The sequence below is a fragment of the Tympanuchus pallidicinctus genome, unplaced genomic scaffold (assembly GCF_026119805.1).
Source record: "Tympanuchus pallidicinctus isolate F22 unplaced genomic scaffold, pur_lepc_1.0 scaffold5, whole genome shotgun sequence".
Lineage (NCBI taxonomy): Eukaryota > Metazoa > Chordata > Aves > Galliformes > Phasianidae > Tympanuchus > Tympanuchus pallidicinctus.
Window position 1 is genome coordinate 75,257,657 of NW_026294769.1, and position 11,088 is coordinate 75,268,744.

Below are 11,088 nucleotides of genomic sequence, written 5' to 3' on the forward strand. Positions count from 1 at the left end.
AGTTGGGAGTACGGCCTTAGTCCCAGAAAGGTCCCAGTGTCCTCTCTCTATGCCACCCTTATGGGGGATCATTCAGATGGAAGCCTGGGCTTTGGTCTGACACAGTGCCATCTGGAGTTCCCTTTGTGCTGCCCGGTGGGATGTGGGAAAGATGCATGCTGCCGGTTGCTGGGTCAAGTGAAGAAATTGTGCTCCTGGGTGTGCAAAAGTGTACAGGACCTGACAAGTTTCTCCCACAGATGCTGAGGGACATGCCTGATGTCTTTGTAAGGCCCTTTTCAGCTGATCCTGTAAGGTCCTGGTGAATCGGAGTGATTCCTGAAGAATGGAAGAGACTCATCTCCCTCCTGCGTTCAAGAAATGAAGAAGGAAGTTTAGAGGAACTTCAGGCTGGTTGACCTGATGTTAGTCAGTGGGGAGGAGGTGAAGGCAATCCTCGCAGAAAGCAGTGGATTTACAAAGCCACCTCAGTTTCCTCTACACTGAAGTGATGTGCCTGGTGGATGACGGGGGGCCGTGACAGTTGATTGCCTTGCCTTTAGTAAAGGCATTGAGGCTTCCTCCCATGGCGCGATCCCAGAGAAACTGTCAAAGAGGACGCAGGGGTGGGCTTGAATGTGGCTGAATGCAGCGGTGTGGTGAAGTGCCCCGATTGTGTCAAGGCTCGGTAGTAAGGCCAGCACTGTTTAGCGCCTGCATGAAAAAGCTGGGCGATGGTAGAGATCCCAGTGAGTTTGCAAATGGTAGAAGATGGGAAGGAGCAGCAGATGGCCCAGGTGAATAGTCCTCGTTTGTGAAGGATGTGGAGAGGCTGGGTTGTGTGTCACAGAGGGACATCCAGAGGCAGCAGGAGAGGAAAGTGAAGTCGTGCAGATGGGAAGCAGTAACAGGGAGCAATGGAAATGAGAGGGTGGCAGCCAGCTTTGCTGAGAAGGACCTGGATTTTGCTGTTGGCGAGCAAGGTGATGGTAGGGCAACAACGCAGCCGTGTGACAAAAGAGTTCATCGTTCTCCAGAAGGCCATTGGGAAGAGCATCGCTAGCACGCTGGAGGATGCACTCTTTTATTTCTGCTCAGTGCAGGTGGTTCAAGTTTAAGTTTCCAGGTGGAAGACAGACATGGCTATGGTGGAGCAGTTCCAGTGCAGGGCTTCCCCAGTGCTGATGGGCCTGGAGCTTCCTTACGATGTGGAGAAGCTGAGACAGCAGGCAGTTTTGAGTCGGGACACAAGGATACTCTTGATAGATCTTGTCCTTGCGTATAAATCCCAGATGTTAGGGAAGGATGAGAAGAGAGCCAGCCCTTTTGCATGACCGTCTGCTGCCAGAAGAAAGGACGGTGGACAGCACTGAATTTGAACCTTCCTTGGAAGAGAAAGGAAGCTTTTCCCAGTGTGAGGGAGGCAAGCGGTAGAACAGGTTACCCAGCAGAATAATTGGTGTAGTCCCTGTCCTTTGAGGTACTGAAAATATGGGCTGTGTTCCCTGTCTGACAGCTGTACCTGAGTGTGCTTGAGCGGGACAGTAGGACAGCGTGGTCACTACAAATTCTTTAACAGGTAAAGGATTCTGTGTCTGTGGTTTTTTGGTCATTATAGGAGAATCCTGCTGGGGTGTGCTGCCATGGAGAGGTTGTTTCAGTGGACATGGGCAGAAGGGCGTTGGTGTGCCCAAGAGTTTGTGTGGGCAAGCGTGGATGTTGTGTGATGTGCTGGAAGCCCAGTCGCTGCCCCAGCTGTCCTTGCTGGTACCATTAGTGACAGGGGAGGTCATGGAGCCCCCTTGGTCCCATCCTACTGGCCTCTTGAGCCGTGTCTTTTGAATGGGAGAAGTGTGAAGAGCATTTGTTGAAGAAAGGATGGAGAGAATTGTGAGGCTGGTGTGCAAGAGAACTTTATTGAGGAAAATACATGAAAGGAAGGAGCACGAAGACTGAAAACCATGGCCTTAAGTGCATGTAGCATGACCATCAGCATCACTGTAGAGAAAGAAAAGGATTTAGAGAAGTACGTTCAAGATATTAAATTTTTCAGAGGCCCTCCTTGTAAGCAGTGTTGTCAGGTCCCGTTCCCTGCTTGCTTCTTTGTTACGATGAATGAAGAGCCATGGTTGAAGAGGTGCTGATGCCATGTGCTGTCAGTGACCCAGAGGTGCGTGGTCAGTGCGTGAGGCGCGTTGCAGGGTGCAGGTGTTTGGTGTCAGGGTGTGGGCGCAGGCCCTTAGCAGGGGTAGCGGGCTCTCCCGCCGTTGAAGCAGCCCAGGCCTCCGAAGCCGAAGCCGCCGGAGGAGATGGACACTCCCTGGGCGTCGAGGGCGCTGCCCACGGCAGCTGATGCGGAGGATCCGACGGCGGTGTTCTGGGGGAAGGAGCTGAGGATGGGTCCCGGCAGGGTGACCACGACGGTGGAGGGCTGGATGACGACTTGGGAGTCCTGGCACTGCCTGACACAGGGCTCGTTGCAGCTGTTAGCCAGCGGGGTGGGTCCGCAGGGGCGGCAGAGGTTGTAGCAGGACATGGCTGTGGGGTGGAGGGTCTCTGCAAGAGAGGGTGTTGGGTGAGCGGAGGGTGTTGAGGGGTGAGTGAAGCAAAGCCGTTGGGTTCCCAGGCAGCGGGGAGGCCTGGTTTCGGGTTGTGGGGAGCATGACAGAGAGGAGGTGGAAAGGTTGCAGAGTTTGGGGGCAGAGCAAGGTATGGGGTGTGAGGTAGGGGGTGGGAGCAGAGGAGTTCTGGAGAGCTGGGCCAGGTGCAGTGGGTGAAGGAGGGCAGCAGGGTGCGGATTCACCTGGAGGCTTTCAGAGGAGAAGGTGTCAGGAGAGTGGTGTGAGCGAGGCCCAGGACCGGCTTTTATGGTGCTGTGTGAGTGCCTGAGGGCTTGGAGAGAGCCTCTGCGCATGGCAGCGTTGTGCAGTGAGCAGCTCTTGCGTGCCAGAGCCTGGCCAGTCATGAGGTGGGGTGTGTTTGCCTTCCCACAACACTTCCTTTTCATTTCCTCGTGTTGTGGGTTTGATCCTTTGACCCTGTCGGCACTTTTGAGTGTGACTGGAGTGACGAGGAAGGTGCATCTCTTGGAAGATGTTGGAAGGCTTGTGCAAAGCTTTGGAGGAGTGATGTGGTCTCGTTAGTGATGCCATTGTGTGCTACTCATGCAGTCGTGTTTGTGGACACTTTGTGAGGTGCGGACCCCATTGCAGGCATCCTTAGAGGGCTGTTCTGTGATTCCCAGGTGCGTTTGGCTTGAGACGCTGCTAGTTGCACTGCACTGCACTCCCTGCCTGCCTTCTACTGAATTTGCTTTCCTTGAGCTTAGTGGTTGTCTTCTGCATTGAGTGTGCTGTGTCAACACCTTGATTCCGGTTTTGCTTTGAAAACTGTGTTTTGGAGCAAGGAGGCAGGCTTTTTTGTGCTGTTTCAGCATCGGGCCATCCACGATGGTTTTAATATCTTTAGACTGAGGAGTGCAATGTGTGGAGTTGAGATGTTGGGGTCGTTTATTGGTGGGTGTGTGAATGGATGAAGCAGCCATGAGCCCCTTCATGACCTCTTCTGGAGAAGATGGAGCAAAGTAAAAAGAGGGGCTGTTGTACGGGATGTGCCTAGGTGTGTGAGGCCTGCTTTCCGGGTGTCAGGCCGGAATGCTGAGGAAGCTGTGTGCAGTGGGTTCAGTGGAGGTGCACAGAGAAGATCAAAGGAGTGGAGCGCGTTTACTGTGAAGAAAGGCTGATGGAGTTGGGCTTGTTCAGCCTGGAGAGAAGTTGGTTCCAGGGAGATCTGATGGTGGCCTTCCAGTACTTGAAGGGAGCTTTCAGGTGGGAGGGGAATCATCTTTTTACACGGTCTGCTTGCAATAGAAGGATTTAAAGGATTGAGGAGCAATTTGGTTTAGATGTAAGGAAGAACTTCTTGACTCGGGTGCTGGTGAGGCCCTGGCTCAGGTTTCCTGGTCAACTTGTGCCTTGTTCATCCCTGGTTTTTCATTCAAGGCCAGGTTGGATGGGGCCCTGTTGGGAGGCCGTCGGCCCACAGAAGGGATGGTGGTTAAGATCCCTTCCAACCTTCACTGTTCCGCATTTGTATAATGGTATGATTTGAGGCTGTATCCCATGCCACGCTCATGGAGATGCTGAGGCAGTGTGGGTTAGACAAGTGGAGAGCTTCCGAGGTGGACGGAAAGCAGCTGGTGGAAGGCCTGGGCCCAGAGCCTTGTGATGGAGGGCAGCAAGTGTAGTTGGAGGTAAGTTCCTCCTGCTTACCAGTGGACTGTTAAGGATCTCCTCTCCATGCTGCGTGCTGCTCTTGCATCGCGGAGTGTTGCGTGTCATCAGTTATGAGTTGCTCTTCCAACAGTCTGCCTTTGTGCATACCTGAGGACGCGTCCATTTGGCACTGGTGGCACATTCCAAGTGAGAGTACTGGAGGGCAGAGGAGGGATTTGGCACGTTGGTGTCAGAGGATGCGGAAGATTCTGTGTCCAAAGCACAGAAAAGGAGTCAGCGAGGTCATGGCTTGGCTCTTGTGCAATAGGGTTTGTGCCTTTGTTGTTAGAGGAGCTGCCAATTGCAAACAGCCGTGGGAGCTTGGGCTGGGCATTCTGGGTGTCCCAGGTTGGAGAAGATGGCTCTTCCCTTTCTGAAATGAATACCCACGTCATTCCCCAAGGGATCCTAATAGGCGTAATTTCTAAGGATTTCTGCCAAGATTTTCCTAGTTTTTCTCCATATGGTTCTGGGGAAAACGTCTAGCACAGACATAGGCAAAGACATAAAGCGTTGAGTGAACTGTTGCCTCACAAGTCCAAGTCAAAGGCTTTTTTCAACTGTGGTTCTGCACCAGAGAGCAGTGGGCATGGAACAGGCTCCTTAAAGCAATGCAGATGCACCATGGCTGCTGGATTTCAAGAAACATTGGGCAATGCCTTCAAATCCACCATTTAATTTTTAAGGAGCACATTGTGGAGGCATGAGTTGGACTCATATGTTTGTTGTTCAGAATGAGGGTTTCAGTAATTCCTCGGTGAACTCTGAGGACGCAGTCTCTCGTGGGCTGCAGATCTGAGGTGATTGTGGGGGTATTTGCATCCCAAATGGTAACGGAGTGTGTCGGGCTGTCCGTAGTGAAGAGAGCAATTTTTCTTCATGTTCTTTTTAGGCGTGTGTAATTCTTGGATTTGTGGAGATCAGGAGGGTTCTACATGAGTTGAATGAACCTGTAGTGTTGCACCCATGAGTGGTGAGGGTCTGGTGTGTTGACCATGCTGACATCAATTACGTTGGAAGGATCAGTGTAACGAGAAGCAGTTTCTGTAAACTGTAAGAGACTCTTGCTGTTCCCATCTTAAAGTAATGAAGAATGAAGACGGATGGAAGTTCAGCCTGGTCGGCCTGACATTAGTCCCGGGGAAGGAGGTGGTGGAAATCCTCCCAGAAAGTGCAGCCATGCACAGAATGGCTCAGAAGTTGTTGGAAGTAGAGAACAAAGTTGCACACGCCCACCTCAGATTTTCAGCAGTAAAGTGATTAGTTACGTGCATGAGGGGGTGAAGTGACATTTGATGCCCTTGCCTTTAGGAATGGCTTTGAGGCTTCCTCCCATGACATGCTTTATAGGCAAACTGTCAGCAAACTGCTCAGGTAAGCAGATGCTCAGATGTTCTTAGAAGTGTCTGAAGGCAGGGATCTGGTGGTGTGAGAGGAGTGTCAGAGACCTGATGTGGTGAGTTCCGAGTTGTCCAGGCCAAGACGGGGAAGTGAATGAAAGGGAAGTGAAGAGAATGACGTTCAGTGTCTTCACCAAACGCCTGGGTGCGGGGACTGGACGTGATTGTGGACAGCCTGCTATTGCTGACTGTGCTTGAGCGGGGCTGTTGCACTGTAAGAAATGAAGACGATAGCACAAAAAGAAACGATTCTGTGACCATGTTTGTTGTCAATCTGAGTGAATCTTGCCCAGGTGGAAAAGGAATCAAGTGTGTGCTGACCCAGAGGTGTTGTATGAGAGAGCATGGGCAGAAGAGCGTCAATGTGGCCACGACTTGATTAGTGTAGGAGTAGATAATGTATTATGTGTTGAAGGCCATGTGTTAGGCACCAAAGCTCTTGTTGGAGGCACGGGTGCAAGAGGAGGTGTTGGGGCCCTTTTGTAGCAGACCTGATGGTTTCTGGAGCCGTGTCTTTGTAGTGTGTGAAGTGGAAAGGGCATTGTGCAAAGCAATGAAGAGGAGGAATCTGAGGCTGACGTGCAAGAGAACTTTATTGAGGGAAGGACACTAAAAGGAAGGATCCACTTGGTGATCGCCAAGTGGAAAGAGCACAATTTCCAGTGCAAGGACAGAGGAAAGTTTAAGCGGTCATGTTTCCAGGCAGCCTGGTCTGATGTTGTTCCATGCTTCCCTGTTTCATGCCATGAAAAGAAGAGCCATAGCTGGTGAGCCGATGTGACATCAGTGACCCAGAGGTGCGTGGTCAGTGCGTGAGGCGCGTTGCAGGGTGCAGGTGTTTGGTGTCAGGGTGTGGGCGCAGGCCCTTAGCAGGGGTAGCGGGCTCTCCCGCCGTTGAAGCAGCCCAGGCCTCCGAAGCCGAAGCCGCCGGAGGAGATGGACACTCCCTGGGCGTCGAGGGCGCTGCCCACGGCAGCTGATGCGGAGGATCCGACGGCGGTGCTCTGGGGGAAGGAGCTGAGGATGGGTCCCGGCAGGGTGACCACGACGGTGGAGGGCTGGATGACGACTTGGGAGTCCTGGCACTGCCTGACACAGGGCTCGTTGCAGCTGTTAGCCAGCGGGGTGGGTCCGCAGGGGCGGCAGAGGTTGTAGCAGGACATGGCTGTGGGTGGAGGGTCTCTGCAAGAGAGGGTGTTGGGTGAGCGGAGGGTGTTAAGGGGTGAGGGAAGCAAAGCCGTTGGGTTCCCAGGCAGCGGGGAGGCCTGGTTTGGGGTTATGGGGAGAATGACAGAGAGGAGGTGAAAGGGTTGCAGAGTTTGGGGGCAGAGCAAGATATGGAGAGTTAGGCCAGGTGGGGTGGCGAAAGAAAGGCAGCAAGGGATTCAGGCTCACCTGGAAGAGCTGAGAGGAGAAGGTGTCAGGAGAGTGGTGTGAGGGAGCGAGGCGCAGGGCCGGCTTTTATGCTGCTGTGTGAGTGCCTGAGGGCTTGGAGAGAGCCTCTGAGCATGGCAGCATTGCGTGCAGCGAACAGCTCTTGCGTGCCAATGCTTGACCAGTGATGACACGATGTGTTTTTGTCTTCCACAAATGCTGCCTTTTCATTTCCTTCTCTTGTGGTTATGTTCCTTTGACCCTGTTGGTAGTGTTCACGTGGGACTGGTATTTGAGTCCATACATGCTGAAAGTGTGAGTGGTGGGTGGGTATCAGGAGTGAGGTCACCGTGTGGCACTTGTGGTGGTGGTTTGTGGCTGTGTTGTGAGGTGTGTACGCCATGTCCTGGCATTCTTGTCAAGCAGCTCTAGGCTTCTTTGCCTCTTGGGCTTTATTGCCAGTGGAATTGCATTGCCTCCTTCCTTGCCTTTGTCCCACGTGACAAAGCAGTCTTCAGCCCATCTCTCTCTCCCCCTGGGAGCGCTGCCTGCTCAGGTGTCTGCTGCCCCTGGTGCCTGCAGAGGTGCAGCCGCAGAAAGGAGGCTGCCTGCTGTGCGCCTGGGGTGGACAACCAGAGCAGGATGCTGTCCGTGTGGGGCTGTGTCAGAGCTGACAGGGCTTTTGGAGTTGGGAGTACTGCCTTAGTCCCAGAAAGGTCCCAGTGTCCTCTCTCTATGCCACCCTTATTGGGGATCATTCAGATGGAAGCCTGGGCTTTGGTCTGACACAGTGCCATCTGGAGTTCCCTTTGTGCTGCCCGGTGGGATGTGGGAAAGATGCATGCTGCCGGTTGCTGGGTCAAATGAAGAAGTTGTGCTCCTGGGTGTGCAAAAGTGTACAGGACCTGACAAGTTTCTCCCACAGATGCTGAGGGACGCGCCTGATGTCTTTGTAAGGCCCTTTCAGTTGACCCTGTAAGGTCCTGGTGAATCGGAGTGATTCCTGAAGAATGGAAGAGACTCATCTCCCTCCTGCGTTCAAGAAATGAAGAAGGAAGTTTAGAGGAACTTCAGGCTGGTTGACCTGATGTTAGTCAGTGGGGAGGAGGTGAAGGCAATCCTCGCAGAAAGCAGTGGGTTTACACAGCCACCTCAGTTTCCTCTACACTGAAGTGATGTGCCTGGTGGATGACGGGGGGCCGTGACAGTTGATTGCCTTGCCTTTAGTAAAGGCATTGAGGCTTCCTCCCATGGCGCGATCCCAGAGAAACTGTCAAAGAGGACGCAGGGGTGGGCTTGAATGTGGCTGAATGCAGCGGTGTGGTGAAGTGCCCCGATTGTGTCAAGGCTCGGTAGTAAGGCCAGCACTGTTCAGCGCCTGCATGAAAAAGCTGGGCGATGGTAGAGATCCCAGTGAGTTTGCAAATGGTAGAAGATGGGAAGGAGCAGCAGATGGCCCAGGTGAATAGTCCTCGTTTGTGAAGGATGTGGAGAGGCTGGGTTGTGTGTCACAGAGGGACATCCAGAGGCAGCAGGAGAGGAAAGTGAAGTCGTGCAGATGGGAAGCAGTAACAGGAAGCAATGGAAATGAGAGAGTGGCAGCCAGCTTTGCTGAGAAGGACCTGGGTTTTGCTGTTGGCGAGCAAGGTGATGGTAGGGCAACAACGCAGCCGTGTGACAAAAGAGTTCATCGTTCTCCAGAAGGCCGTTGGGAAGTGCATCGCTAGCACGCTGGAGGATGCACTCTTTTATTTCTGTTTAGTGCAGGTGGTTCAAGTTTAAGTTTCCCAGGTGGAAGACAGACATGGCTATGGTGGAGCAGTTCCAGTGCAGGGCTTCCCCAGTGCTGATGGGCCTGGAGCTTCCTTACGATGTGGAGAAGCTGAGACAGCAGGCAGTTTTGAGTCGGGACACAAGGATACTCTTGATAGATCTTGTCCTTGGGTATAAATCCCAGATGTTAGGGAAGGATGAGAAGAGAGCCAGCCCTTTTGCATGACCGTCTGCTGCCAGAAGAAAGGACGGTGGACAGCACTGAATTTGAACCTTCCTTGGAAGAGAAAGGAAGCTTTTCCCAGTGTGAGGGAGGCAAGCGGTAGAACAGGTTACCCAGCAGAATAATTGGTGTAGTCCCTGTCCTTTGAGGTACTGAAAATATGGGCAGTGTTCCCTGTCTGACAGCTGTACCTGAGTGTGCTTAAGTGGGACAGTAGGACAGCGTGGTCACTACAAATTCTTTAACAGGTAAAGGATTCTGTGTCTGTGGTTTTTTGGTCATTATAGGAGAATCCTGCTGGGGTGTGCTGCCATGGAGAGGTTGTTTCAGTGGACATGGGCAGAAGGGCGTTGGTGTGCCCAAGAGTTTGTGTGGGCAAGCATAGATGTTGCGTGATGTGCTGGAAGCCCAGTCGCTGCCCCAACTGTTCTTGCTGGTACCATTTGTGGCAGGGGAGGTCATGGAGCCCCCTTGGTCCCATCCTACTGGCCTCTTGAGCCGTGTCTTTTGAATGGGAGAAGTGTGAAGAGCATTTGTTGAAGAAAGGATGGAGAGAATTGTGAGGCTGGTGTGCAAGAGAACTTTATTGAGGAAAATACATGAAAGGAAGGAGCACGAAGACTGAAAGCCATGGCCTTAAGTGCATGTAGCATGACCATCAGCATCACTGTAGAGAAAGAAAAGGATTTAGAGAAGTACGTTCAAGATATTAAATTTTTCAGAGGCCCTCCTTGTAAGCAGTGTTGTCAGGTCCCGTTCCCTCCTTGCTTCTTTGTTACGAGGAATGACGAGCCATGGTTGAAGAGGTGCTGATGCCATGTGCTGTCAGTGACCCAGAGGTGCGTGGTCAGTGCGTGAGGCGCATTGCAGGGTGCAGGTGTTTGGTGTCAGGGTGTGGGCGCAGGCCCTTAGCAGGGGTAGCGGGCTCTCCCGCCGTTGAAGCAGCCCAGGCCTCCGAAGCCGAAGCCGCCGGAGGAGATGGACACTCCCTGGGCGTCGAGGGCGCTGCCCACGGCAGCTGATGCGGAGGATCCGACGGCGGTGCTCTGGGGGAAGGAGCTGAGGATGGGTCCCGGCAGGGTGACCACGACGGTGGAGGGCTGGATGACGACTTGGGAGTCCTGGCACTGCCTGACACAGGGCTCGTTGCAGCTGTTAGCCAGCGGGGTGGGTCCGCAGGGGCGGCAGAGGTCGTAGCAGGACATGGCTGTGGGGTGGAGGGTCTCTGCAAGAAAAGGTGTTGGGTGAGCGGAGGGTGTTGAGGGGTGAGTGAAGCAAAGCCGTTGGGTTCCCAGGCAGCGGGGAGGCCTGGTTGTGGGGAGCATGACAGAGAGGAGGTGGAAAGGTTGCAAAGTTTGGGGGCAGAGCAAGGTATGGGGTATGAGGTAGGGGGTGGGAGCAGAGGAGTTGTGGAGAGCTGGGCCAGGTGCAGTGGGTGAAGGAGGGCAGCAGGGTGCAGATTCACCTGGAGGCTTGCAGAGGAGAAGGTGTCAGGAGAGTGGTGTGAGGGAGCGAGGCCCAGGGCCGGCTTTTATGCTGCTGTGTGAGTGCCTGAGGGCTTGGAGAGAGCCTCTGCGCATGGCAGCGTTGTGCAGTGAGCAGCTCTTGCGTGCCAGAGCCTGGCCAGTCATGAGGTGGGGTGTGTTTGCCTTCCCACAACACTTCCTTTTCATTTCCTCGTGTTGTGGGTTTGATCCTTTGACCCTGTTGGCATTTTTGAGTGTGACTGGAGTGACGAGGAAGGCGCATCTCTTGGAAGATGTTGGAAGGCTTGTGCAAAGCTTTGGAGGAGTGATGTGGCCTCGTTAGTGATGCCATCGTGTGCTACTCATGCAGTCGTGTTTGTGGCCACTTTGTGAGGTGCGGACCCCATTGCAGGCATCCTTAGAAGCTGTTCTGTGACTCCCGGGTGCGTTTGGCTTTGAGACGCTGCTAGTTGCACTGCACTGCACTCCCTGCCTGCCTTCTACTGAATTTGCTTTCCTTGAGCTTAGTGGTTGTCTTCGGCATTGGGTGTGCTGTGTCAACACCTTGATTCCGTTTTTGCTTTGAAAACTGTGTTTTG

The 11,088-nt window shown here is 53.4% G+C and overlaps 1 protein-coding gene and 2 pseudogenes across 1 annotated transcript; all 3 read right to left on the reverse strand.

Moving 5' to 3' along the window:
* Positions 1-2,218: 2,218 nt before the first annotated feature.
* On the reverse strand, positions 2,219-2,515 carry LOC128091628 (feather keratin 1-like). The gene has a single exon (XM_052704965.1). The coding sequence runs from the start codon at positions 2,513-2,515 to the stop codon at positions 2,219-2,221; it is 297 nt and encodes a 98-aa protein (XP_052560925.1).
* Positions 2,516-6,519: 4,004 nt separating this feature from the next.
* Positions 6,520-7,166, reverse strand: LOC128091643 (feather keratin 1-like; annotated as a pseudogene).
* A 2,765-nt stretch (positions 7,167-9,931) lies between these two features.
* On the reverse strand, positions 9,932-10,612 carry LOC128091646 (feather keratin 1-like; annotated as a pseudogene).
* Between the last annotated feature and the right edge of the window lie 476 nt (positions 10,613-11,088).